Source organism: Meriones unguiculatus, chromosome 3 (assembly GCF_030254825.1).
Source record: "Meriones unguiculatus strain TT.TT164.6M chromosome 3, Bangor_MerUng_6.1, whole genome shotgun sequence".
Classification (NCBI taxonomy): domain Eukaryota; kingdom Metazoa; phylum Chordata; class Mammalia; order Rodentia; family Muridae; genus Meriones; species Meriones unguiculatus.
In genome coordinates, this window is record NC_083351.1 from 48,000,627 (window position 1) to 48,025,198 (window position 24,572).

Consider the following 24,572-nt stretch of genomic DNA (forward strand, 5'->3'; position numbering starts at 1 on the left):
GAGTCTCACTTCAGATTCCACATATGCTATCAAATAGTATTTGCCTTTCTATGTCAGGCTTAACAGTAGAAATTTCCTTTTACAGGTATCTTCTTTGTGTTATACTCAGTACTTACTTCACATACTTTCTATTCATATATATATGATGGCAAACACACCAGACAGTCCCCCACACAAAATGCCTCTAACCTCCATCAGTCAGCTCTATTTTCTAGTAAAAATTCTTTGACCTGCCAACATTTCCTCCATTTCTGTTTACCTGTAGACATTTTAAATTCATGGATAATGCATGGATGGTGTTTTATTTGTTAAAATGACACAATCTAGAACCACCTGGGAAGAGAGTTCCAGCAACCAAGCTGGCCTTTGGGCATGTTTGTGGAGAATTATCTTGATGCTGTGGGAGGCATCATTCCCTAGGCAGAGGACCCGGAACTGTGTAAAGGCGGAGAAAGCAAGTGAGCTGTGCAAAGTATACATTCACTAACCCAGTGTGCTCTGCTTATGACTGAGGATGTGACATGACCTCCAGCAGTGATGAACTGTGACCTGGAATTGTTTGTTGCTGTTCTGAAACACCCAAAAATACTTACAGATAAAACTAAACTTTATCCTTATCTTACTCTCCTTCCCTGGCTACCTCTGTGCTTAGCTAGAATGTGTCCTCAGAGAGCTTTTCCTGGTATGTTACATGCAGACTTGCTTAAAGAAATAAATAGCATGCCTTGTGTTTTATGCATACACAATCTTGCTGTTCTGGATTTTAATATTGTTCTGCAATTTGTTTTATAGACACTTTTCTATTGGTACGAACAGCACTTACTCTGCATACCTTGACAAAAGCAACTTAAGGGAGAATGGGTTTGTTTAACTCACAATCCCAGGTCACAGTTCATCACTGCTGTCAGTCATGGTGACAAGAGCTTGAAGTAACTGGTCACATCACAACCACAGTCAAGAAAGAGCACAACACAATGCCTTTGTTCATGCTTGATCATGTGTGCTGCTCTGATCCATGCAATATCCACCCTTAAGCAAGTTTCTTCACAAACAAGGGTGACTTCCAATAGGATAATGATTTCTGTTCCAACCAACCTGGCTTCTGTCCCATCAGGCTGCAGGAATTTCTCTTCATCCACTACCAGCTTCTGCTTTGTTTGCTTTCTTTCATTACTGACTTTCTTTTTTCTTTTTCTTGTTTTTTTTTAAAGACAGAATCTTAGGTAGCCCAGGCTATTTCACTCCTGCCTTCACCTTTCCAGTTCTGGGATAACAGGTGTGGTGTGCACCAGCAAGCATGGCTTATTTCTGGTCTTACAGTGAATTCTTCGGTCTGCGTTCAGTTGATTTTTGGACAGGAAGAGACTGAGCGCTAACTTCAGCCTTTTGTACAAGTAGCATTTGTTAACTGCCCGTCTGTCCTCCCTTCCTGCTCCTCCCACCCCACCCAATGCCCACTTAGATTCCTCCTGCTTCTCACCTTTGCAAATCTCTCAACACCACTGGGTCACCCGTTCTACTCTGGCTGCCTGGAAATCTTGCTTCCTCCTACTCTGTGTGCCTCGTCTCCAAATGTTAGCATTCTTCAGGCTCCATCTAGAGCCCTTCACTCTGCATTCTCTTCCTTGATTTCCCTATATGCTCCTAAAGGCCCTCTACATGATAATGTCTTCCAATTCCTGTTCAGCCCTGTGGAGCTTTTTGGACTTAGCTCTATGCCAAGTGCTGACCACAGAGTAAATAAAAAAGGACCAACAATGCTCACAGCCTTCCTTTTTTTTCACCTGGATGTATATCCTGAAAACATCTGACATCCCTAGGGACTCCATTACTTTCACCTACTTGCTCTGACCCTCAAGACACAGTACCCCAGGTGTTTAGTTTAGAAAGTCAGGATACCTTCTTGGGTCCTACTTCCCCAAATGCTCAGGCTGCTCTTTCCATCCCTACATCTCTCATCACTCTTTGTGCATCTTCCTTAGGTACCTGCAGGGGTCCACCTGGCTTTCATTTTTAATCTCCATTTTTCATCCTGAAATGAACCTGTATCACCTTTACCCTCCAATGGCTTCCCTCACCCGCATGGTGAAGCCTGGGATGAGTGGGTCAGGCCATCCCATCCATCTTTTTTTCATGCTTTGATGGAGTCTGCACCAACCTTTGCCTCAGCCCCTTTGTGCCTGGTGACCTGGAAAGCCGACTCCCTGGCATTTAGCAGTTGGAGTCCTTTTCATCTATCAAGTTTCACCTTAGTCATCTCATAGAACCCTGCCCAACCACCTGACCTGCAGCAGGTCTCCGTAACTCTATTACTGTGGCCGGTCTCCTGTTTGTTTTTGAAACAGGGTTTCTGTTTTAGCCCTGGCTGTACTGGAACTCACTCTAGAGATCATCCTGGTCTTGAACCCCCAGAGATTCCCTGCTGTGAGTACTGGGATCAAAGGCATGCACCAGCATAGCCTTCCTAGTTCTTTTTGCCTCACAAAATTCACCTCACATAACCCCTTACTAGTTAGCTTTCTTTGTTAAGCATTATGCTCAAGGTCTTATTTACAGTTATAGCCAAGCATATAGCCTTGGACATAATATATTCCTCCAATCACTGATCCCAAATTCATCACCCTAATTTAACAACCTGACCCAACCACACAATCACTTGGACTGCTACTAAGAGTGACATATTCTGGGGCCATACCTCTTCAGCTTAAATCTCAGTGGATCCGATTAGCTGGGATGCTGGGTGCATTACCTGGCTCCAGTGTGTCTGCCTTGATTTGGTGATTGGGATCTACAGCTTCTATACAAAAAACATTTATTGCAAAGGTGAGTGGGACGCCTAGCATATGACTATGGCTTTCCTTATCAACCTGAAGATGGTTTCTTCAGGCAATCCCCATTCCCTTGCTGTTTAGTTTCAGGCCTAGAATTGGCTGTACAGTTGAGGACTTGGATCTCAATCCTGACTCCATGACAGGCTTCTGTTTTAGCTCTGGCTGTCCTAGAACTTGCTCTGTAGACCAGGTTGGCCTGGAACTCAGACCTCTACTTGCTGTTGGGACTACAGACATATGCCACCACTACTTGGCTCACAGAGAACTTCTGATTCTCACCATTAGCTGTAATCTTTGGCACAGGAATCTCAGATCAGAGACCAGTGATTTTATCGCAAGTGAACCATCAGTTATGCTCAGGGTCTGGACCACACAGTGGGTCTGTTTATCTGCCAGAATTTTATTAAGTTAAAGCAGCAACCCCCCCACCCAAGACTTAACATAACTACATAATTAAGAGATTTTCTAGAACTAAATATTAAATGTTTCTTTTAAACTAGAAAAAAACATTTAGGGTTTTTATGTATGTTTACCTGCATGTAATGTACACTTACTACATAAGTGCTTGGTGCCCCTAGAGACCAGCAGAGGCCCTCAGATCCCCTGGAACTGTATTAACAGGGGCTAAGCTGCCATACGGGTGCTGGGCAGCAAACTCAGGTCCTCTGCAAGAGCAGCCAGTGCTCTTGCAACTACCAAGTGTCTCTCCAGCTCCTATCTTTTTAATCTTACCACAAAACAAAACACTGGATAAATGTTATTAAAAATAAAAAAGGGACTAAATCAGGCAATTTCTCATTTATAGTAAAAGACATCAGACAGTTTTAAAAAGGGTAAATTAATATTTTATTGTCATTTATAATCAGATGGCAGTTGGGTATAGACTCTCCACACTTCATAGTTTTTTTTTTTTTTTGCAAATTAAAAAAGTTACAAGTTTAAACAGCTGGTTACGTTTCTCAGGGCCTGATTAGGCAAATTCAGTAATTGTGGCTTCAAGCTTTTCCTTGTTAGCGCCAGAGAATTCACCCACCTGTTAAGAGACAAAACAGACATTAGCAGTGCCATTATTTTGTACAGACGCTATAATCAGGGAAACAACAACAAAAAAAAGAGATTTTACTTAAACTTTCTTCAATAAGTTTTCTAAAAACAAGAGACAAAGCTAATGGCAAAAATAAATTTAGAGAGGATCCAAAGGGCTCCAGTGCAATTCTCCCAACCATAAATACTCTTGATAAGAACAACAGGCTGGCCAACATGAACAGTGGTATGCTGTGTGGTATTGAAGCAGCTGCAGAGACCTAGTGACTGGTCTTTAACAGAGACTAACTTTCAATTAGGCACCGCATTATGTGTTAAGGGCCAGGAAGGGCGACACTGTTTTGTTCTCTTGAGACAAGGTTTGTTCCTGGGCCTCAGCCTCCCAAGCGCTGAGATAACTGTGTCACACCAGCCTCATCATCTTGAATGTAGAAAGTGGTGACAAACTTCTTGTGCGGAAGTCCCTTCAATGCTTTCTGACTGTACACTATACATTCTTTTGCTGAAGTGTTACTTCTGGTTTTGGTTGAGATGTGGTCTCCCTTTGTGACCCCAGAGGTTAGCTTGCAACTTTACTATGCCTCTGAGGCTAAAACCTTGCAGCAGTCATCTTGCTTGGCTTTGTAAGCTCTGGACTACAAGCAACATACCCCAGGCTTTATACAGTAATGGGATGTGGAGTCACACCACCCAACTGAGTCACTTCAGTTATTTCTGTGTTTACATTATTTTGCCAACTTGGTTATTTTTATTTTTTATTATTTTTTTAAAGACAGAATTTTTCTATGTAGTCCTGGCTGTCCTAAACTCAGAGACTCATCTGTGTCTGCCTCTGCCGAGTGCTGGGATTAAAGGTCTGTGCCACTATACCCAGCTCTGGTGGTGTTCTTGAAGTCAATTATACATACCTTTTGGCCCTTTTTATAAAACTGGAAAGTTGGCATGCATTTGACTTCGCAGTCTGCAGCAACATCCTGGGGTTCAGAAGAAGGTCAGTGGGAGAGGGTGAACATTAAACACAGATGGAAAATTCCAAAAACCAGGCTTCTCTATTTTAAACCCCAAACCTCAGCCTTAGAACCTTCTGAACACCATCATTACATCAGCAACAGAAAAGCCCACCGGTTTGCATCCTCACTTAAAAACCTGTACTAAATAACATCAACCTCATGGTCAGGCACGAACAAAAGAAATGTTCCTAGGATCAGTTAATGCAGCAGCCATTTACCATGCTGTTTAATTTGATTAGTTCTTGAACAGCCTAGAGTCAAGAGGAAATGACATATTCCTCTGCTCCTCAGAATCAGCAGGTCTTGGTTTGCTAGGTATTTCAAATTTTACTAAGGGAGCAGGGCATACACAGGTGATGACTGTAAGGGCTGGACAGTTATTTGTTGTTTCTGGGGCTGGAAGCTAATGCTTCACACACATGGAGGCAAACATTCCTAATTCTCTGGATAGGATCGTGCCACATTACCAAGGCTGGCCTGTGAAAGAAAGAATGAGAGAGAGAGAGAGAGAGAGAGAGAGAGAGAGAGAGAGAGAATATGACTATTCCTAAGGTTTATTCTAGATAAAAGGGGAACATACCCTGAGGCAGAAACATCTGAAAGAATCCAGAGAAAGACCGAGTCAGGCCATGTGAGGACAAGAGGGAGGAGACAGCCAGGAGACCGAGAGACCAAGAGGCCAGGAGGGTAAAGGATAGACAAAAAGGACCAGGTAACTAAAATGGCTGGATTATATAGGGCATGGTAGCTGGGAAAAGGGCAGCTAGTCGCCGGACTGGAGAAGTTTAGGATGGGGGTAGGATATGCCAGCCTTCCCCTGTAACAGATAGGGACTGAGAACCTGACAGCCAGGTCTGCTCTGACGTTTGTCTCTGGCTGAGACCTACCAGCCTGTATTCACAACCCTGCCTCAGTTTCCTGAGTGCTGGGATCACAGATGTGCACACCATGCCGAGCTCAGGGCCACACACTGAACTACAACCCAGAAGTTACCCTTAGCCACGCAGGATGGCACACACCTGTAAGCCCAGCTCTCAGGAAGTAGAGTCAGGGGTACAAGAAGTTCAAGGCCATCCTCACCCACTTTAAGGCCAGACTGGGGCTCTAACACCCTGTCTCCAAAATAAGCAAACAAATACGCAAGTCACTAGAAAATGGTGTCTTAATGAGATAGATTTTTAAGTGTCTATGTTCATACAACTTATTTTTAAAACTGCAACTACAACTCCATATATTAAATTTTTAAAGTATTAGGAATTTTCTTATATGGTCTGGAGAGATGGCTCAGCAGTTAAAAGTACTGGCTGCTCTTGCAGAGGACCAATCCACACTGTGGTTCACAAACATCTATAGCTCTAGTTCCAGGGGATCCGATGCCCTCTTCTGTTCTCCACAGCAGCAAGCACACCTTCAGTGCACATGCAAGTTTGTATGCAAAACACTTATACATAAAATGGATATATCTTGACAACAACAACAAAAATCCAGTTTTTTTTTCAAGGTAGTTTATTTCACAATTTAATTCCTTTTCCTGGACTTTCAGATCATTTCCAATTTATGTAAGTATACTTGTAAAGACATACATATATTTTGGGTTTTGAAATATAAAATGGAACTGCTGGGTTGCAGAAAGAAAATTCTACAATCTGCTCCATGAAGAAAAGCTGGACGTTACCCAATCTTCACTATCTTATCACTCATGCACCTCAACGCACACCTTTCTTTACAGAATACATGCTATAGGCACTCTCCACCCGCCACCCCACATCTGGAGAGATGGACTTTCCTGTAAGAAATACTTAGGCACCCCACTGTAGCCACTATATGAACACATTCGGTGTGTTCTGGCTAGTTTTACGTCAACTTATTGTAAGGCATTGTCATCTGCAGTAGAGAAACTGCCAGTTAAGATCTGGCTGCAGACAAGCCTGTAGGGCATTTTCTCATTCAGCGACTGATACGGGAGGCACACTGTGGGTGGCTCCACCCAGGCACATGCTGTAAGAAAGCCGGGTTCCTTCATGGCCTCTGCATCGCCTTCAGTCTCTAGCTCCCTAACCTGGACTTTCATGTGATGCACTGTGACCTGGAAGTGTGAGCAAAACACACCCTTTCCTCCCCAAGTTATTTTTGGTCGTGTTCATCACAGATAAAGAAACCCAAGCTAAGGCTGTGTAAACACACGCACACACACGGTGTCAGATTCCCTAGAACTGGACCTTCAGCAAGCTACCTGTGTGGGTGACAGGAGTCACCTCTCCAGCCCCGAGTGACCCAGACCTCAAGCAATCCATCTGACATGAAAATGGTGGTTTTTCCTAATGTGCTTCCAGCCCTCACATACGAATGTCCCCGCACACTGATCTGCTCCTCCCACTCACCAACCCTACAAACAGAACTCCTGACTGTGCTTCAGTCCCCTCCAGGCCTGCCCAGCCAGGGCAGATTTCATACACCCCATGTATCAAGGCCTCAGTTCTGCAGTATCTTTGCTCAGCAGAAAAAGAGAAAAGCTGATTTACAGGTATATTACTCCTGTATTTCCTACAGGTTTTATCTTCTCATTTATGTAGCAACAGAGAACAAGGTAGACCAGCAACAGCTTAACTCTAAATGGCTAATCATTAACATATGGTTAAATAGTGTTTGTTTAAAACAATGTTTTAATTAATATTGTAGCTGATATATATGTTTTTCCCTGGACCCCCTTCTTTTTAAAAAACACTGTCCCAAGACTTTCCTGTCTGAACTGTCTCAAAGCATTACCATAAATTTCCCCAAACACACCAGCTCCAAACTGGGTTAAGTTATAATTTGGGAATACTAAGGTTTTAACCATGCCAAGTCAATGAACACACCTCATTGCCATCTATTAAAATTTTTTTATAGGCTTCAGTCAAGCCTGGTGACGGTTCTCTCATCATTCTAGGTCTCTACTCTGCCCACATAGTGCTCTATGGGTTGCAATGCCCACTCTTACAGTGATTTGAAAGATCCAGACTATTCTTTCTGCTTTAAGAAGCTCACTCTGTGGTCTGGGCTAGCTCCAAACGCTTAAGAATCCTCCTCCCGTGTGCTGTGAGCGTGTGTGCAGGTGCGAGCCACCACATTCTCATATACACCATTCTTGATCGGGGGTTTCTTTCATTGTCTCCTCCCTTAACCTGGGGTCATACCCCTACTTCCTGCTCTTTAAAAAATTACAAAGCACTTATATTCAGAGAAAAAAAAAAATCCCATTTTGGCAGTGTTCAAAAGTGGGTGTTAAAGCCCACTCAGTTACTGTGTAATCTAACGGGGTCTACTGGTCTAAGTCAAGGGTAAATTTCTCCTGGCTAAATAACCCCATAGCGGCTGTTCTCACCTTCCTATTGCTGTGTCCCTTCAATACAGTTCCTCACGTTGCAGTGACCCCCATCAGCTACTGTGAGTGTTTTCTGGTGGGCTTGGGTGACGTGACCCATGACTCACAGAACTGCTGCCATACATGAGGAGGGTGGGAACAGAGTACAATGGACAGACTAAGTTCATGAAAACAGGATAAGAACTTCTTTATTCCCAAAAGCAAGCTGTACTCTCATTTTCCTCCCTAACTCTAGATACTATGAGAAGAGTCACTTCCCTTAGCCATTCAACAAGGACTAATGACAAAAAGATGTTGTGACGGAGGATCCCTTGGTCATAACGCTTGGGCCCAAGTGTGCCTCAGTGTTTCTAGATTTCATAGGAGTTGCAGACTTTTTACTGTTCCGTCCACGATGGCAGCACTGAAGCTGTTTGGCTTTCAGAGCACTTTGGATGTTGGATGCTCGCTACCATGTTTCACCAAGTGTTTGGGAGCCAGGCCCGCCAAAGGCTCCATAATTATGGTCTTGCTCAATCTGGATAACCACCTTATTTGTGATGCTGGACAACACTGCTAATTAGAAGATGCAAGCAAGGCCCACAAAAGTAACCAGAGCAAGCCCCCACTGTTAAAAAAAAAAAAGGGATAAGCAGGCAGGAGCACGGGCATAGGACCCATTCCCTCTTACCACTGTAAGCTTGGAGGACGGGCAACCAAAGACAACCATGCGAACGCCGAGGAGAGGAAGCAGACTGAGAGTGTCGAATGAAAGGGCTGAATGGAGACGGTGGCATGAGAAGGAAGTGAAGCTTGTGACAGGGATTCAGTCATGTAGGAAGGACGGGCCAGGGAGGGGAGACAGCACAAGTGAAGAGAGGCCAGGAAGTGTGCTGAGAAAAAGCATGCTGGGATGATGCGAGCCGGGTGTTTGAAGAGGACTGCTGCACATCTCATGTGACCAGCCAGAACTTTTAACAAGCCAAGGGTCAGGTACAGAGATCTGATTCTAGACAGAGCAGTAAGGTGGAGGAAGATGAGAGATTAGCGTAAAGCAGGCCGCCCACAGAGCCAGTACTGGAGTCCAGTCTAGTACCTTTGCTGTCACCTTATTCTCTACTTCCTTCTGCCCCAAAGGGCAAGTAAAAGTACTCATGCATGCAAGCCTGTGGGGCCTGGTGCTCCATCCCAAGCAGGCTTTTCCAGCCCAGCAGCCCTCGGGAGGCAAGGTCATACACTAAATACCTGGTCTGCCCTCTATAGGGTGAGTTATGGAGGCGGAGGCTAAGAGCCAAGGGCAGCGGAGCCATGCTGCCTCATTTAAACCACTTGCTCTACCAGGGCCTATGCAACTCCAAGGGAACCTTCTCCGTTTCAGCTTTCCCATCTCTAAAACAGGGCCAGGACTGCTATGGGGGCTAGAGGGCTACAGATATCAGTATGTGGAAAGCACACAGAACAGACCTGAGAGTATAACAAACAAAAACCTGTCCAATAAAACCAGGACTTAAATTTCCCCTCAAGTACTCCCAGCTCTCTAACGCATAGTGGCTTGCTTGTTGTAATGTCTGGGCTTTCTCACTGATTCAAACCAAGCAGAAGAATAAGAATGAGAATATTCTGAGACAAGTTCAGAGTATCTCAAAAGTGGCCTCACAATTCCATGATGCCACCCGATCTGTTAGAGCCACAGTTAACTTCTATCCACTGAGCATCTCAGCATACAGGCCTGTGCAACACAGAGGCCTCCATCCTGAGAGCTAGTGTTTAGATGGTCACTTTAGAAAGTGCCACGCGCACCTCCTAGTATCTAGAATTAAACCCATACACAGGCCCCACCTTCCAAATAGAACTTCTTGGAGTCCCACTTCTAGTATTACTCGACACTTAGAGGAACAAGAGGCTGCCACTATGAGAGGAGTGGCAGCACCAGATTCTCCCTGCGTACCTGGCAGTCATCCACGTCCACTTCAAGGAACACCACGCTGGCATACTTCTCAGAGAGGGACTGGAAAATTCAAACCAAACCAAAAAAAAAAAAAAAAAGTTATAAATGAGTAACGGCAGTCAACATAGCTATGTTTTTTCAAAGGAAATATAAGAATATTAAATATTTATTCACTTTTATTTTGTGCATATGGATGTCTTGCCTACATGCCTGTTTGTGCACCATGTGTTTGCCTGGTGCCTGCAGAGGCCACAAGAGGGTGCCGAATGCCCTGGAACTAGAGTTATAGGAGGTTGTGACCCTCCATTTGGATACTGCGAACCAAACAAAGGTCCCCTGGAAGAGCAGCCGGTGCTCTTAACCACTGAGGCATCTCTCCAGATCTAAGCACTAATTAAAGATTTTTAAAAATTTACTTAAGAGTCATTATTGTTGTGTTATTACTATATGTGTGTGCATGTGCCACATATAGCACATACATGTACGTATAAGCCAGAGGGCAAGTTTTGGGAGTTGGTTCTCCCTTTCCAGCGCAGGTTTTGAGATCACACTCAGGATATCAGGCTTGCATGGCAAGCCATAAGCTCCTTTTTCCACTGAGCACTCTCACCAGCCAGGTCTAAAAATTTGATCAATGTAAGAGACTAGGTAAGCACCAGGGACACAGCATCTACGAGTCAAATTTTCCCAAGGATAAAATAATTTGGTACTGTCATTTCTAGGCCTTAATTTCACCCTGGGCCTTGGTATCAAATGGGGAGAGGAGAGAAAAAAAAACCCAAAATTACTTGGGACCACAAAACTTCCCAAAGTGTCTTCAATGAACTATATTATGAAAAGTTGTTATGCTACTGCTTTTTGGCTAATGACACGGGAAAACAAAGCAAACCCCTCACACCCATTCACCATCAATCCTTTCCTCTCAGTATGTGACCACCAGCCAGCCTCTAAGCCCATACAGAGCTCTTATACTCACATGAAAGAAGGGCTTGATCATTTTGCAAGGTCCACACCACGTGGCGGAAAAGTCCACAACTACAAGCTTGTCTCCTGCAGCGGCTAGGGCCTCCTGAAAAGCTTCCTGAGGAGAAAGACACGCCTGCGTTACATACTGTCACTTTCCACAAGAGGGCTTCGTTGGGTGTGACCATGCCTTTAAATACAGCGCTCACTGGGCAGGCATAGGTAAGCAGATCACTTGGTGGTGGTGGCCAACCTGGTCTCCACTGGCCAGTTTCAGGCTAGCCAGTGAGGAAGCCCTCTTATGCCGGCAAAAAGATCCAAGCAAACACAAAAACAAGCAACAAACAGATATTAAGTACAAACCAGAGGTTCTGCTTAGGGACTACTTTTTATCCAAAGCAACCAGATAACACGGCTTGAAGGAATTCTTGCACAGGGTTGGTACTGTTACACTCGATAAGATAAAAGGAGATTTAATGAGGAGAGTGTCCTGGTGTCCAGGAATAACTTATCAAATTCTGTGAACTGACTAATCTGGGCGGAGGGATGATGTGGGGACACAGGGCATTGCACACATTAGGCAAGGGCTCTACCTTAGCGCTCCAGCCTTAGCACTCGACTAACTGACATTTCCACTAAGCAAACAAACCAAAAAGGGAAAATGGGCGTTTGTGATGTTTTCACTTCTGACACTGGATTCTTAGGGGTTGGTGAAAGGAACCTAAAAACTGAAGAAGCTTCACCAGACACAGTTAAGCAATGGAAAAGTCACAAGTTACTTAACCAAAGAGGAAATAAAGGCAATCCATTTGCTTAACATGGGCAAAATCCTTGATGCCACGGCACAGCCCAGGAGAGCAAGCTTTTACTCTGGAGGTCACTGCTAGCGAAACATTTCCTGTGTGTGTGTGTGCATCTGCTGGAGCAGAAGCTTGGAGAGGGCATGGGCTCTCCTAGAGCTGGAGCTATGGGTAGTGGGTCCTGAACGAGAGTCCCCTGGAAAAAGAAGATGCTTAAAAAAAGAGCTTAACAAGCTCTCCAGCCCCTTCCGTGTGCCTTAAACAGGGTTTCTAGAGCTGGAACCACACTGCTTATCAACCTTTGGCTTTTGCCCTTTATTTTCAGTCCCTCAAGAAGGAATTATTTATTTATTTTTGTTTTGCTTAAGTAACACTTGTCACATGAAATCCTCAGCAAAAGTGAAAAAAAAAATCCCTCACCACTAACCTCCTTGAATTATTTACTAAAAGCCTTGATACTGTAACCCTAGGAACCTAACACTGGAGTTACCAGGGACTCATACAAACCACCGTTAGTCACTTGGTGATGACCAAAATGCAAACTGGGGCAACAAAGATTATAAAAACACAAACAGCCATACGTGAAGCCAAAAGAGAAAAAAAAGTTGGTCAAATTAGTTATCAAAAGTAAGATAAATTAAGGATCACATTATATCTGGTTCAACAAAGCAAACAAATACAAATATATAAAACATACATACACATGCACACTCAAAACACAAACCTATTGAGTTTTCATGGCACATAAGTTACTTTACCCAAAAAATTTTTTTTGTAACTAATGTTTTTGTCTGGATGTATTTATGTTTATCACTTGTGTGCCTGGTGCCTTCAGAGGCCAGAAGAGGGCATCAGATGCCCTGGAACTGGAGTTACAGCTACAGGACAGCATTCAGGTGCTAGAAATTGAACCCCCTCATCCTCTGCAAGACCACCAGGCGCTCTTATCCAAGGAGCCATCTTTTCAGCCCTGGGTAGTTAGTTACCTTTTAGGTTTTTCATTTCTATCTCATGCTTTTCAGGAAAAATAATCCCATGTCATTTCTGGGAACAGAATGGCTACAAACACTTGTAGAGCTGTCTAGTGTTCCAGGCCCGTCGATCCCACGCCAGGGTGCGAGCAGCCTTCAGTGGTACCACAGCGGAGAGTTCCCCAAATTACCACTGGTTGTTGCAGGTAAATCTCATCACCCCCCACCCCGCGATAAGCAGACGCCACACTACCTATTCTCTACTGTAAGACCCTGGTGGAGACTGTTCAGCAGGCTGCTCTGCTGACACCCCCCTCTGGAACATGGCTGACCCCCAGCAATAAAAAGTTGACGAGATTACATGAAAAGCATGACAAGCTGCATTTCAAACAACCCTGAAGCAGCTACAAGTCAAATTCAAGCAAAACTATTTAAAACTCTGACAAAGCAGCTGGCAGCTCTAACCGGCTTGCAACCCCAATTTCTGGCTTCCTGGAACTGTAGTTACAGGGATGTGCAAACTTCACCGATGAGTTCTCCTCATGTGTGTGAACTTGCACGAAAATTATCTACTAAGGAGCAAATCACAATTTTTAGCTACAGAAACTAATAAACTAATGAATGTCTCCACCACTGACACCAATAATTTCGAGACAAAAAAACAAACAAAAAAAAAACAAAACAAACAAACAAAAAAAACAAACACAGCCAGAGTAGAAAGGAGCAGATGCTACTATTCCTCTTCTCTAACACACCTAGCTCAGGGGCTGGCAAGATGGCTCAGCAGATTAAAAGGTGCCTGCAACCAAGACTCAGGAACTGAGTTCAATACCCATGACCCACTGCTAGAAGTGAACCAACCCTCCCAAGTTGTCCTCTGACCTCCACAAGTATACATGAATATTAACCAAAAGAGAAAGCCCCAAACAACATAACCATACCCAGGCCAAAGGTAATAATACAAAATGTCCTTTGCTTTTTCAGACAAGTTCTCACTCTGAAGCCCAAGCCTGTGGTGATCCTCTCCAGCCTCAGCCTCCTGAGTGCTAGTGATTAGAGGCATGAACCAACAGCCTGGTCTAACAGTGGCCTATGAAGAACCCAGCAAAGTGCCTTGTGTATAGTTAAATAAATAGTTTCATTTTAAAAAATAAATAAAGGAAGCCAACTGTTGATTTATTCATTACACTGTCGCCCATCGTTCTACTCCTGTCAGACTCCAGAAGTCCTTAACTACCCAGAGTCCTCCAAAGCACAGAAGCACCATATGGCTAAAACAACCAACTGAAGCCCATCGGATGAGCCTTCGTTAACCTCTGACTCGGGGCGACTCGGATCAGGGTTTTCTGGGCCCAAGCTTTTTATGAATAACTGGTTTCCTGTCACCAATGTACAGCCTTCCTACTGGAATGGCAAAGGTCCCAAAAGTAGCACAGTTTAAACAGGCAAGGACCCTGTTGAGTGATTCTGAGCAAACTGACGTGAGACCCAATCAGGTGCTCAAAACTGGAGGGCACAGACCTTTCTCCCACCGGCTCCCCTAGGGCAAGGTTGAACTTGTGAGACAGTCTTTCGAAAGTCAATTCCCACCCACTCCCCTTTCACTTTCCATTTAACAAATATTCTCCAAGTGGTTACAGTGTAACAGGCTCTGGGATTCCCAACCTCGAGGATATTTTGATTCTTAGTAACTTTCAAATATGGTAACAGTTTTTCCCCTGAGTATTTTTTTCCCCCAAAGGGAAGAACCAGGACTACTCCCAGGGGAGAGCCCTGGGTTCCAGGAAAGCCCACTGGCCGTGGGTGATTCACTGAAACCTTAGGCAGCGAGGCCCCTGGGCCCAGACATTGGAGACTGAGTCATTCCAAAGCCAGCGCTGCCGGAAACACGCCCTGCGCCGCAGGAGGAGGAGTCTCGCGGGCGCGGCCTGGACCTCTTTTCCAGGCAGTCACCTGGGGTCTCCAACCGGCACCTGGCCCCGTAAACCGACCTCTCAGGCGTCCTCTGGGCGGCGGGCCACCGATGGAGGCAAACCCCGGCCTAGCCCCGCGGCACAGCACACCCGCGCGGTCTAAGACACCGGCTACCCACCTTCTTCCAGAGACCCCCGAATGCCGATTCAGACGGGTCACCGGAGGACCCCCTTCCATCATTTTACCTCCTCCAGATTTGGGCTGGCAGGAAGGAGAGTGCGAGAGATTGCAGCTCGGAGGACGCAGGTGCTGCCCAAGCGTGCACCTCCAGTATCGGGCGTAGCAGGGTCTGCCCGCCCCCTCCCCCAGGGCGTGCTCCACAGCCCAAGGCGCACACAGGCCCAGGGCTGGACCGCAAAGAGAGCGAGGGCGTCCTCTCGGCTAGGCAGGGTGAGCGCGGCGCCCGGGCACGCGTACCTTACTCTCGATCAGCTTCACCATTTTGGTTGTCGCGGGGAGGGAACCACAGGAGTTTCTGCAGAATCCGATGGAAACGGATCCGATGCGCCGAGCGGAGCTTGCAACTGAGCGCGGCGCCCGCCTTCTCTTTATAGAGACTGGGAGGAGCGCGGCGAGGCGGGGCGGACGGGCACGCGCGGCGGAGACGCGCTCCCTAGCCTCCCGCGCCGGCCGAGGCGCCTCCGCAAGCCACGCCCAGACCACGCCCCCGCAGGGCGGAGCGGTTTCCAGAGGACGGAGCCAGAGCCGGCTACTTGAGCAGCTCCGGAACTGCCGTTGTGCTGGCCGGGCTCCCGGCTCCGCCCTCTACGCTGTCGAGCGAGGACCTCGGCTTACGAGGGGTGGAGCTAGCGCAGGCGCCTAGAGCAGCTTCGGGATCTCCAGGCTCCGAGACGCCGCCCTGCGCTCACCCGGTGGAAATCGTGCGTCCGGCTGCCCTAAGGGCGCTTTTCACTGCGCACTGTAAGGGGTGGTAGGCCGCAGTCCCCTCTCACGACGTAGAGTCCCTTTGGAATCACATTGGCCACGCCCTAAACAGACCGAAGTCAGATACTAACATACTGGGGCTGGGGACAGCCTAGGACAGCTCGAGCAGAAAGGTAGCCTTTGACCAGGGCGGCCATGCTGCGGGTCTCCTCAAAGTGCTGAGTAACGATGACTAGGAAGTGTCTCAGTGCACGCCCTCGCCTCCTTTAAGAATATTGCTTTTGACACTTCTCCCTCCTCTCCTTCCTATTCTTTAACTTTCGCAGGTGGACCTGCTGCTGCAGAGGGATAGAGCCTTTTAGTTTCCTTGTTTTGTGCCCCGTACAAATGCAGGCATGATGGAGATCAAATGGTCCAGCTCCCAGCTGGTCTTGAAGGATTTAAGGGCTTGAAAACCGACGAGGACATCGCTTGGCACATAAGGAAACGCTCAATAAATGATTCTAATTATAGTCATCGTGAGCGCTAATTAATCTTGCGTGGTGCCATGTATTTACAATGACAGTATGCACGGATTGAGGAGATTTTTCTGTCTTGGGAGACGCCAGGAAGAGTGTCATAACTGGGGTGATGTGCAGGAGGACTGGGCGTGGTGGAAGCTAAGACATTGTTAAGGAGGCTTTGTGCAGCCCGAAGGCCAGAGTGCAGCTGTATGTGCAGGTGAAGAAGCTGGGACGGAGACTGGACAGAGCCGGCATGCTGGGAGGGACTTGCCAAACCTGCGTTTTCAGAGCAGAGCATATTTAGATAAATCTGCAACATCCACTGGAGGTCACTCTCCTGGCTACCCTACCCCAACCCTCTGGCTTCCCTAGTTCAAAACAAGGAGAAAACAACCAGAACTTTTGAACTACTTGTGCGAAATCTTTAGAGGGGGGAGGAAGGCAAGTAATGAGTGAGGATGCAGACATGAGGGAGCGTTCTGAACATAGCCCTGGACTGAGGGTGGATGCTGCCCTAAAGGCAGCCTTCCTTAAGAGGACAGTTGAGGTACTGGTCTTTTCAGTCCAGCTACATTCCAGGTTCCTGCCTATTTCGTAGTTAGTAAATCAGTCTAGCAAGGATACCAGATCACTGACTGTCCACCTGGAAGGGTCCCATCCGTAACCCATTGACCCTCAGACGTCCGCTGATTCCGTTGAGGGAAGTCCTGACTCCCTGGCACCTGTACGTTGAGGATGTTGCAAATAGAATGAGGAACTGGGAGGCCAGACTGAGTTAACAGTCTCACCTCTGCCTGTCTCTCCCACCTGCATCCCCGCTTAAGTAGCTGTCTTACTCTGGGCCAGTTTACTTAGCTTTTCTGTGCTCTAGTTTCCCCCGTGAAGTGGAAACATATACCTTACACCTAAGGTTTGAGCTTCAGGACTCTGTGTAAAGTCCTGACAGCTCTGCTTGCTGCTCAGCGCCACAAGAACTGACTGCAGGTTCTTACAGTGAGTGACACCTGTCTGAGTTGAGGGCAGAGAGTTGGGGTGCCTGGGGAGACTATAAAACAGGTGTTAGTCTTTGAGTAATCAGGAAGTTTGAAAAAAAAAAATAAGCCAGGAAAAGCCACAGATGCTGAAACACGAATCTCAGAGGAAAAGGGCTATTTTCCTCCCAAAGGGTGGAAGAAAAAGTGAGCTGGACCTAGCCTTAAACAAAATCCTTATGTACAAGGGAGTGGAAAATGATCCTTAGAATTCCAGGGGTAAGGAAGTGATATTCTGTTTGGACAGTGGTGTGTAGAGGAATTCCATGGGAGCCCAGAAATGGAGGATCCATTTGTACAGAGCAGTACTGGGGCAAGAGGAAAGGAAGATGGAAAGACTGACCTTTGAGGAACTGACTCCATCTACTGATCAATACTCCTATTTACAAAGAGATCTACCTTAAACTGACTTAGTAGAAACTCATTGTCAGGGTAATAAAGTCATGGTGTCACCATCTCACTCCTTGTTCTTGTCTGATGGGATGTCTGTCTCACTCAAAGGCTGGATTGAGGCTTGGATTCTGCTAGCTCAGTTTCTCTGCAGGAAAAAAAAAATCCCCACTGTCCCACGTTCCTGCAAATGTCCAAGGAACTACCCTTGCTTGACTAGGGTTGGAGGAATCAGCCTTGCTTGAGTCGTTGCATCAGGAGTAGAAGAAATCCAGAAAATACAAGAGGAAGGGGTTTACCAATATGGGCTTTACCAATCAAAAGAATCTTTTCATGTGATCAAGAAGAGTAGAAGTGGGGCATGATGACAAGCTTGCTTCAGGTTTTTGTTTCACTCCATCTGAGACTCCATGTGGGGATGGAGATCTAGGTCTGTTCTGTCCTGATCCTGACTCTACTTTGAAGAAAATGGAGCTGTAGGGCTTCTGGCGTAGGTGTTTCTCAGAGCACTTATCTATTTCTTTGATCACTGGTCATTGAGAGAGACAAAATTATATTTTAAGTTTAAGTTACTGTGCCGAAGAGATCCATGAAACAAAAATACCTCTAACTGGTAAGCCCCTTGCCCAAGGACAGATACTGCCTGAAATGCTGGAGGCTGTAGTTCATGGGAGATAAAGAAGCATTACATTTCATTTCCCTCACCTAAACAAGCTTGTTTTGACTCAGCTGAACCGGATATGCTTGATTACATGTAGGAGGGAGCATGCGGGCAGGAAATATATCAGGATGTATGACTGCTCCTGATTGGATGTAGGTGGAAGATACACAGGCAGGAAATACATCAGGATATATGCTTCCTCCTGATTGGACCTGTTGGGAAATATGGTGGCCTATGAGTTTGCCTTTATAAACCTCTGCAAAATGTGACTCCTTGTCATATTCTGGGAACCTTGGAATGGTTCTGGCCAGAATCCATCATCCTGGCCAGGATTTAATTAAAACTTGCTTCAGATTTTGGCTTCAGATTTAGGGAACTGGTCTTTCACTTGCGATTCGCACGTTGAATAGCATAGCAAGGGAGCCCTTAGCTGCTCTGAGATAGATTAGATAGACTTGGAGAAGCGTGGAATTTTTTTTGCAGGGGGGACAGTTTTTTTTTTTGTTTTTTTTTTTCTGTCCTGGATTCACTTTGTAAACCGTTCTGGCCTCTAACTCACAGTGATCTGCCTATCTCCACCTCCCAAGTGCTGGGACTACAAGCATGTGCTACAACAGCCAGTATAAGTTAAATTTAAAAACGTGTCAAGCAGGACAGTTGAGATGAAAGTGTATGTAAAGTGACATAAACTGAATCAGAACAGGGGTAGAAGGAAAAGGAACAAATAATCACTGATGCCAGAAAGAGCTGAGTGTGTCTTGCTCTTCCTTTCAGGACCCTGAGGCTGCACACTTCCTGCTTAATGGTGTGGGGGTGGGGGTTAAGGTTCAAGGAAGTGATTGTAAACTAAGCTCTCTTCTGGAAGAGAAGGATGCCAACACCATTGTCAATCCCATTCGTAGATCTTTGGCACTCCTCAGTACACCAGTGAAAACAAAACATGCTAGCTTATAAACTATTTATGGTACTTTAACTGTTAAATATTTAGCTATTAAAAACTAATTTACATATAATATAGCATACATTCAGGACTAAATATTTTCTTTTTTCTTCTTTTTCCCTTTATTTCTCTCTTTTTTGTTTCTTCTTTTCTTCTTTGTCTCTTCTTTCTTTCTTTCTTTCTTTCTTCTTTCTTCTTTCTTTTTTTTTTTTTTTGACATGGCCTTACTTTGCACCCTGGCTAGCCGTGAGGACCAGGCTGGACTTAAATTTATAGAGCTCTGCCTGCCTAAGTACTGGGATTAAAGGTGTGTGTTACTATGCCCAGCAATCCTATTTTAAGGTAAAAAAAAAAAATCACTTATGTATGCACCTGTCCATAGGTGTGTATATGCTGAGATCTGCGTGATCAAAGGCCAGAACTGTGAGTGACAGCAGCTAACATGCATGTGTGTTCTCAAAGAATTCCTGGCAGTGGCTTAAAAATGGGCTTGGAAACTGTTTGAGGACAAACAGTAAGTATATTGACTTTATTATTTATCTGAAATTCAAAGTAACCCAAGCATCCTGTACTTTTGCATCATACCTGTGAACTTCTTTCTTGGGTGTTCTATTGCTACTGGTACTACTGCCCCTGGAGACTAGCCAGTACCTGCCTAGATAATTAGGTTCCTGGTCTCTATGTAAATAGGTTCCAAAATACCTACAATTAGCACAAGTGCATGTGATGAGAGAAGCCTGTGTCAAAAGGGCTTGCTCCAGGTATAATGGAGACAAGAAAGTTCCTGGTAGTATCTTCAGCATAGCTAGAGGATAACGGCTTCTGTCTGCTACTAAGGTCTTAAATTTTCCAAACACGAAGGCAGAGTCATCAGGAGGCTCAGATACCTGTGGCACCAGGGAGCCAATGTCTATCTTATTGTCTCTTCATCATGCCCCTCATCTTTGCTATTGTGTGGATGCTGGTGAGTTGGAGATCAGGTGTGGTTCATATAATCTCTTTGCAGGTGACTCTACAAACCCAGATTCAACTGAGGTTAGTTCAGGATTAAGTATGTGACTCCTTCTGGGCCAATGAGAGGAGAGTAAAGTTTGCTTTTGCCTCAGGGGTCTGGAAAAGTTAACGTTATTCCTGAGACCTACACTGACCTTGTGGTGTGTGTGTGTTTTTGGGGGGGGATGGCAAGGGGGTGGTGGCTGGCAAGATGGCTGAGCAGATAAGGGCACAGTGCTATTAGTCATGATTAGCGAGTTGGAACCTTGGGAAACCACATGGTAAAGAGAACCAATTCCTGCAAGGTGTCTTTTCACTTCCACACTTGCACCATGACATGATTGCATACTCGCTCACATGCACGCACACGCACAACCCCCCCCCCAACAACCAAATAAATAACAGGTCCTGGAGAGATGACTTAGCAGTTGAGAGCACTTCCTGCTCTTCCAGAGGACCCCCAAGTTGAGTTCCCAGCTCCCACATTATGTGGTTCACAACTCTCTGTAACTCCAGCTCCAGGGAATCCAACACCTTTTTCAGACTTTCACAGGCATCTTTATACATATAGCATGCACACATACATAAATAAAAATAAATCTAAAATATAAATTAATAAAATTTAAAAAATGATCTTGGAGGGCTGGAGAGATGGCTCAGAGGTTAAAAGCACTGTCTGTCTCTTCCAGAAATCCTGAGTTCAATTCCCAGCAACCACATGGTGGCGGACAACATCTGTGATGCGATCTGGTGCCCTCTTCTGGTGTGAAGGCATCCGTGCAGACAGACTATTATATAGATAATAAATAAATCTTAAAAAAAATTATCTTGTAGACAGGTGTGGTGGCACATGCTTTTAATCCCAGTACTCAGGGAGGCAGAGGCAGGTGGACCGCTGTGAGTTCAAGGCCAGCCTGGTCTACAAAGTGAGTCCAGGACAGCCAAATCTACACAGAGAAACCCTGTCTTGAAAAACAAAACAAACAAACAACAAAGAAAGAAAAGATCTTGGTGTTGGAATATAACATGGTGATAAAGGACTTGTGTAGCATTCTTAAGGCTCTGTATTTGATACCTAGCGCACTCACACACACACTGAGAGAGGAGACATAACTGCTCTCATCTTCATTATCTTCCATATAGGTGAATCCAAGAGATCCTTTAGAATCTTGTTTCTAGCCTCAGATAAAGAACATAGAAAACAAGGGCAGAAGACATCTGGGACTTCACTGAGGATGGATTACTGGTAAAGTTCTCAGGAGCCTTATGCTGGAATGCAAAGATTTTTGTTTGGCTTCAAGTTATTTGGTTAGTTTCAAGTTGGGTGTTCTGATAGTTACATCCAAAAGCAACCCAGCTGAGAAAAGGGCTCATGATTATGGGAAACACCTTTATAAACTCATCATTCATTAAAATTGGAAAGTTTAGCATAAAGTGTTTCAGTTGAATTAGAAAACATTGCTATTATGAAATTGTGAGGTGAAGATTACTATTTAAATTAATGCAACACAAACAACCAGAAAGCTGTTTTAATAGGCCAGGGGAAGAGACAGTTTATAATTACTGCCAAATTCTTTTTTTTTTGCATGGATGCTGGGGGGGGGGGGAATGAAACAATCATGAGGATTTAAGTATTCTCTGAGGAGAGAAGGATATTTAAATTTCTGGGCAGGCTCACAGCATGAACATAAACAATATTTTAGAAAATGTTGCCCTCTTTCTTCATGTGGTGGTGGACAGCTGCTGCCCAGGCCTGCTTCTTCTTCTTCTTTTCTTCTTCTTCTTCTTCCTCTTCTTCTTCTTCTTTCTTCTTCTTCCTCTTCCTCTTCCTCTTCTCCTCCTCCTCCTCCTCCTCCTCCTCCTCCTCCTCCTTCTTCTGGCAGGGGTGGGGTGTGGAGACAGCATCCTGTTTCTTTGTGTCACTCTCCTTTACCCTGTACTCCTGTAGCTCCCAGCCGTATCTGATCTCCTCCCTGACACTAACTCCCAAAGGTGGGAATGTGTCTTCAAGCCACTCCAGCTCTCACAAGAACTCAGATCTTTAGGGAAATGATGCAAGAGGGATGTTTTTCTTAGAGTCATTCCTACTGGGACCCTCCGTGTGTCACTTGAGGGATCCAGAGATTGTCTTTTTTTGAAGCTTGGATCTAGGGGCTCTCCAGCAGCTTTGCTTAGGGTACTGCTGTGTTTCAACTATTATGGCTTAGGTGTCCTGGGGGATAAAAGCTTGGTTCTCTGTGTAGTGTTGGGAGGAGGCATGAGTAACTATAGAATGATATAAATTTGTTTATAGCCCTAAGCTATCCTATAATCAATTTAAAAAAGTTTATTGGAAATAAAACATATTTTGCTAATATGCTTAACACATATATAGCATTTATTACTTACAGAAAATTGCTTGTTTACCCATTGTCATCTACTGGTGCGTCATTCCTCCAGTTTTTGTTTTAAATTTATTTTTATTTTATGTATATATATGGGGCAGATTCCTTGGAACTGGGTTATAGATGGCTGTGAGCTGCTGTTTGGGTCTGCTCCAGTTTTTGTTTTAAATTTATTTTTATTTTATGTATATGTTTCACTTGCATATATATATATATGGGGCAGATTCCTTGGAACTGGGTTATAGATGGCTGTGAGCTGCTGTTTGGGTCTGCTGCAAGAACAAGTGCTCTTAACCACTGAGCCATCTTTCAAGTTCTCAGTCACAAGGCTGGTAAACGACAGAGCTTTGATCGAGACTGTTTTTCTCTGAATAAGATGATACAGGTGCAGCAGAACTGAATGTCAGGAACAAGGTGACTGAACAGGGTGGCCAAAAGTCCCTGGGTTCATTTTTCTTTCTTCCTTTCTCTTTCTTTCTTTCTTTCTGAGTCCAATGAGAGCTGCTTAGAATTTCCAAGGGGAAAATGCTCATCTTATTAGTTAACAAATGTGAACTGTGCCCAAACACCTGTGATTTCTTTTACTGTTGCTAGGTGATCTGTAAGCATCCTTGGACCAATAAATTATTGAAATTTATGCTGAGCATAATTAATTGTATAATTTCAGCTTCTAGAATTTTTCTCATTAAAATTGCCTCATCATGTTGGAGGCATTTAAAAGGCTGAGAGTGAAAAGGGGCGAGTAGTCAATTATACCCTTATTTATAGTTGACTCTGCTGTGACTCATATCTTCTATAGTGTGAATTCTCTCAACCCATTATTATCAACTCTATTAAATACATTTGGAATTAGGCACGTGATCGTTCAGCTCCAGGTGCTGAGCTCCTACTTGGTATCAAGTAGTGTTCTGGGCTCTGGGGACGTGACAGTGAATAGGCAGGTAAAACTCTTTGTCTTCATGACACTGATATTGCAATGGGGTATTAGTGCCTTAGTTTGATTAGATGGCTATTATTTTATGATATACAATATGTATTATAATCAAGAACATCATCGGTTCCATGAAGTAGAGGTATGGCATCTCCGTTTTATAGATGAGAAAACTGAGGCACAACAGTGCAAAATAACTTGCCCCAAATCCTACAATCAGAAACAGCCAAGACTTAGTTTTGAACGGTACAGTTCCAGAGCCTATACACTCACTCATTGTATTTTATTCCCTCTCTCTTTAGATGTGGCTGGTTGAGGGATGTCATCACAGCTTAAGTCACCACTGCACAGTTGAAAAGCTTGAGTCTATGCAGGCTCCTGATTGGTTCCATCACTGTAGAGAAAGAGTTTGTCTGGGGGCTGTGCTGACCACCAAAGAAAGAGCACTGCAGTCAAGCACTGCTTGCCCAAGGTGACAGTGTCTTCTTGGAGACAATGAGTATCTGTTATTATGTGTCTCCGATTTCAGAGGAATGACCTGTTCACTCTGTATGTGCTGAGGTTCTTACTGTCACAACAAAATATGATATACTGCATTTCAGAAAGTGGATGGTGACCTGTTTCCCAATCCTAAATTCTCTGAAGTTACACTATGTCTTATAAAATTGTTATAATTGCTGTCAGTCAGGACGTGTTTGTGCTAGCATGACTGCTTGATGATGATGTACTTGGTCACAGCTGGAGAAACCCCAGGACCTTACATATGATAGGAAAATGCTGTACCATGGAGCTGCCTTCCAGCCCTTGCTCATATTTCAGTTGAATTATAAACACTGTTGATAACTACATTTGCTGGTTTGTTTTTTGGTTATGATGTTTGCCTGGTTCTTGTCTGTTGATGTCTGCTGCAAAGATCATTTTTCAGAATGGAGTACATGTGGCATGAAAGAGAGAGAGGGCAAAGAGGTAG

General features: G+C 44.8%; 1 protein-coding gene and 1 long non-coding RNA gene across 2 annotated transcripts; one reads left to right on the forward strand and one right to left on the reverse strand.

Annotated features, from left to right (window-relative positions):
- Positions 1–3,653: 3,653 nt before the first annotated feature.
- Txn (thioredoxin) lies at positions 3,654–15,468 on the reverse strand. The gene is made up of 5 exons (XM_021628062.2): positions 15,302–15,468; positions 11,153–11,257; positions 10,177–10,236; positions 4,784–4,849; positions 3,654–3,864 (listed from the first exon to the last, which is right to left on the reverse strand). The coding sequence occupies exons 1-5, from the start codon at positions 15,323–15,325 to the stop codon at positions 3,802–3,804; spliced, it is 318 nt and encodes a 105-aa protein (XP_021483737.1). The 5' UTR covers positions 15,326–15,468; the 3' UTR covers positions 3,654–3,801.
- Positions 15,469–15,595: 127 nt separating this feature from the next.
- On the forward strand, positions 15,596–16,281 carry LOC132653056 (uncharacterized). The gene is made up of 2 exons (XR_009590707.1): positions 15,596–15,805; positions 16,096–16,281. It is a non-coding gene; the product is annotated as an uncharacterized LOC132653056 (long non-coding RNA).
- The last annotated feature ends 8,291 nt before the right edge of the window (positions 16,282–24,572 follow it).

Excerpts from the sequence above, each read along its gene's own strand:
- Txn (XM_021628062.2), bottom strand. The coding sequence starts at position 15,325 with ATGGTGAAGCTGATCGAGAGTAAG. Across the intron at positions 4,850-10,176 it reads TGGACGTGGATGACTGCCAG|GATGTTGCTGCAGACTGCGA; the intron begins GTACGCAGGGAG and ends TCTGAACCCCAG. Across the intron at positions 3,865-4,783 it reads TTTATAAAAAGGGCCAAAAG|GTGGGTGAATTCTCTGGCGC; the intron begins GTATGTATAATT and ends GTCTCTTAACAG.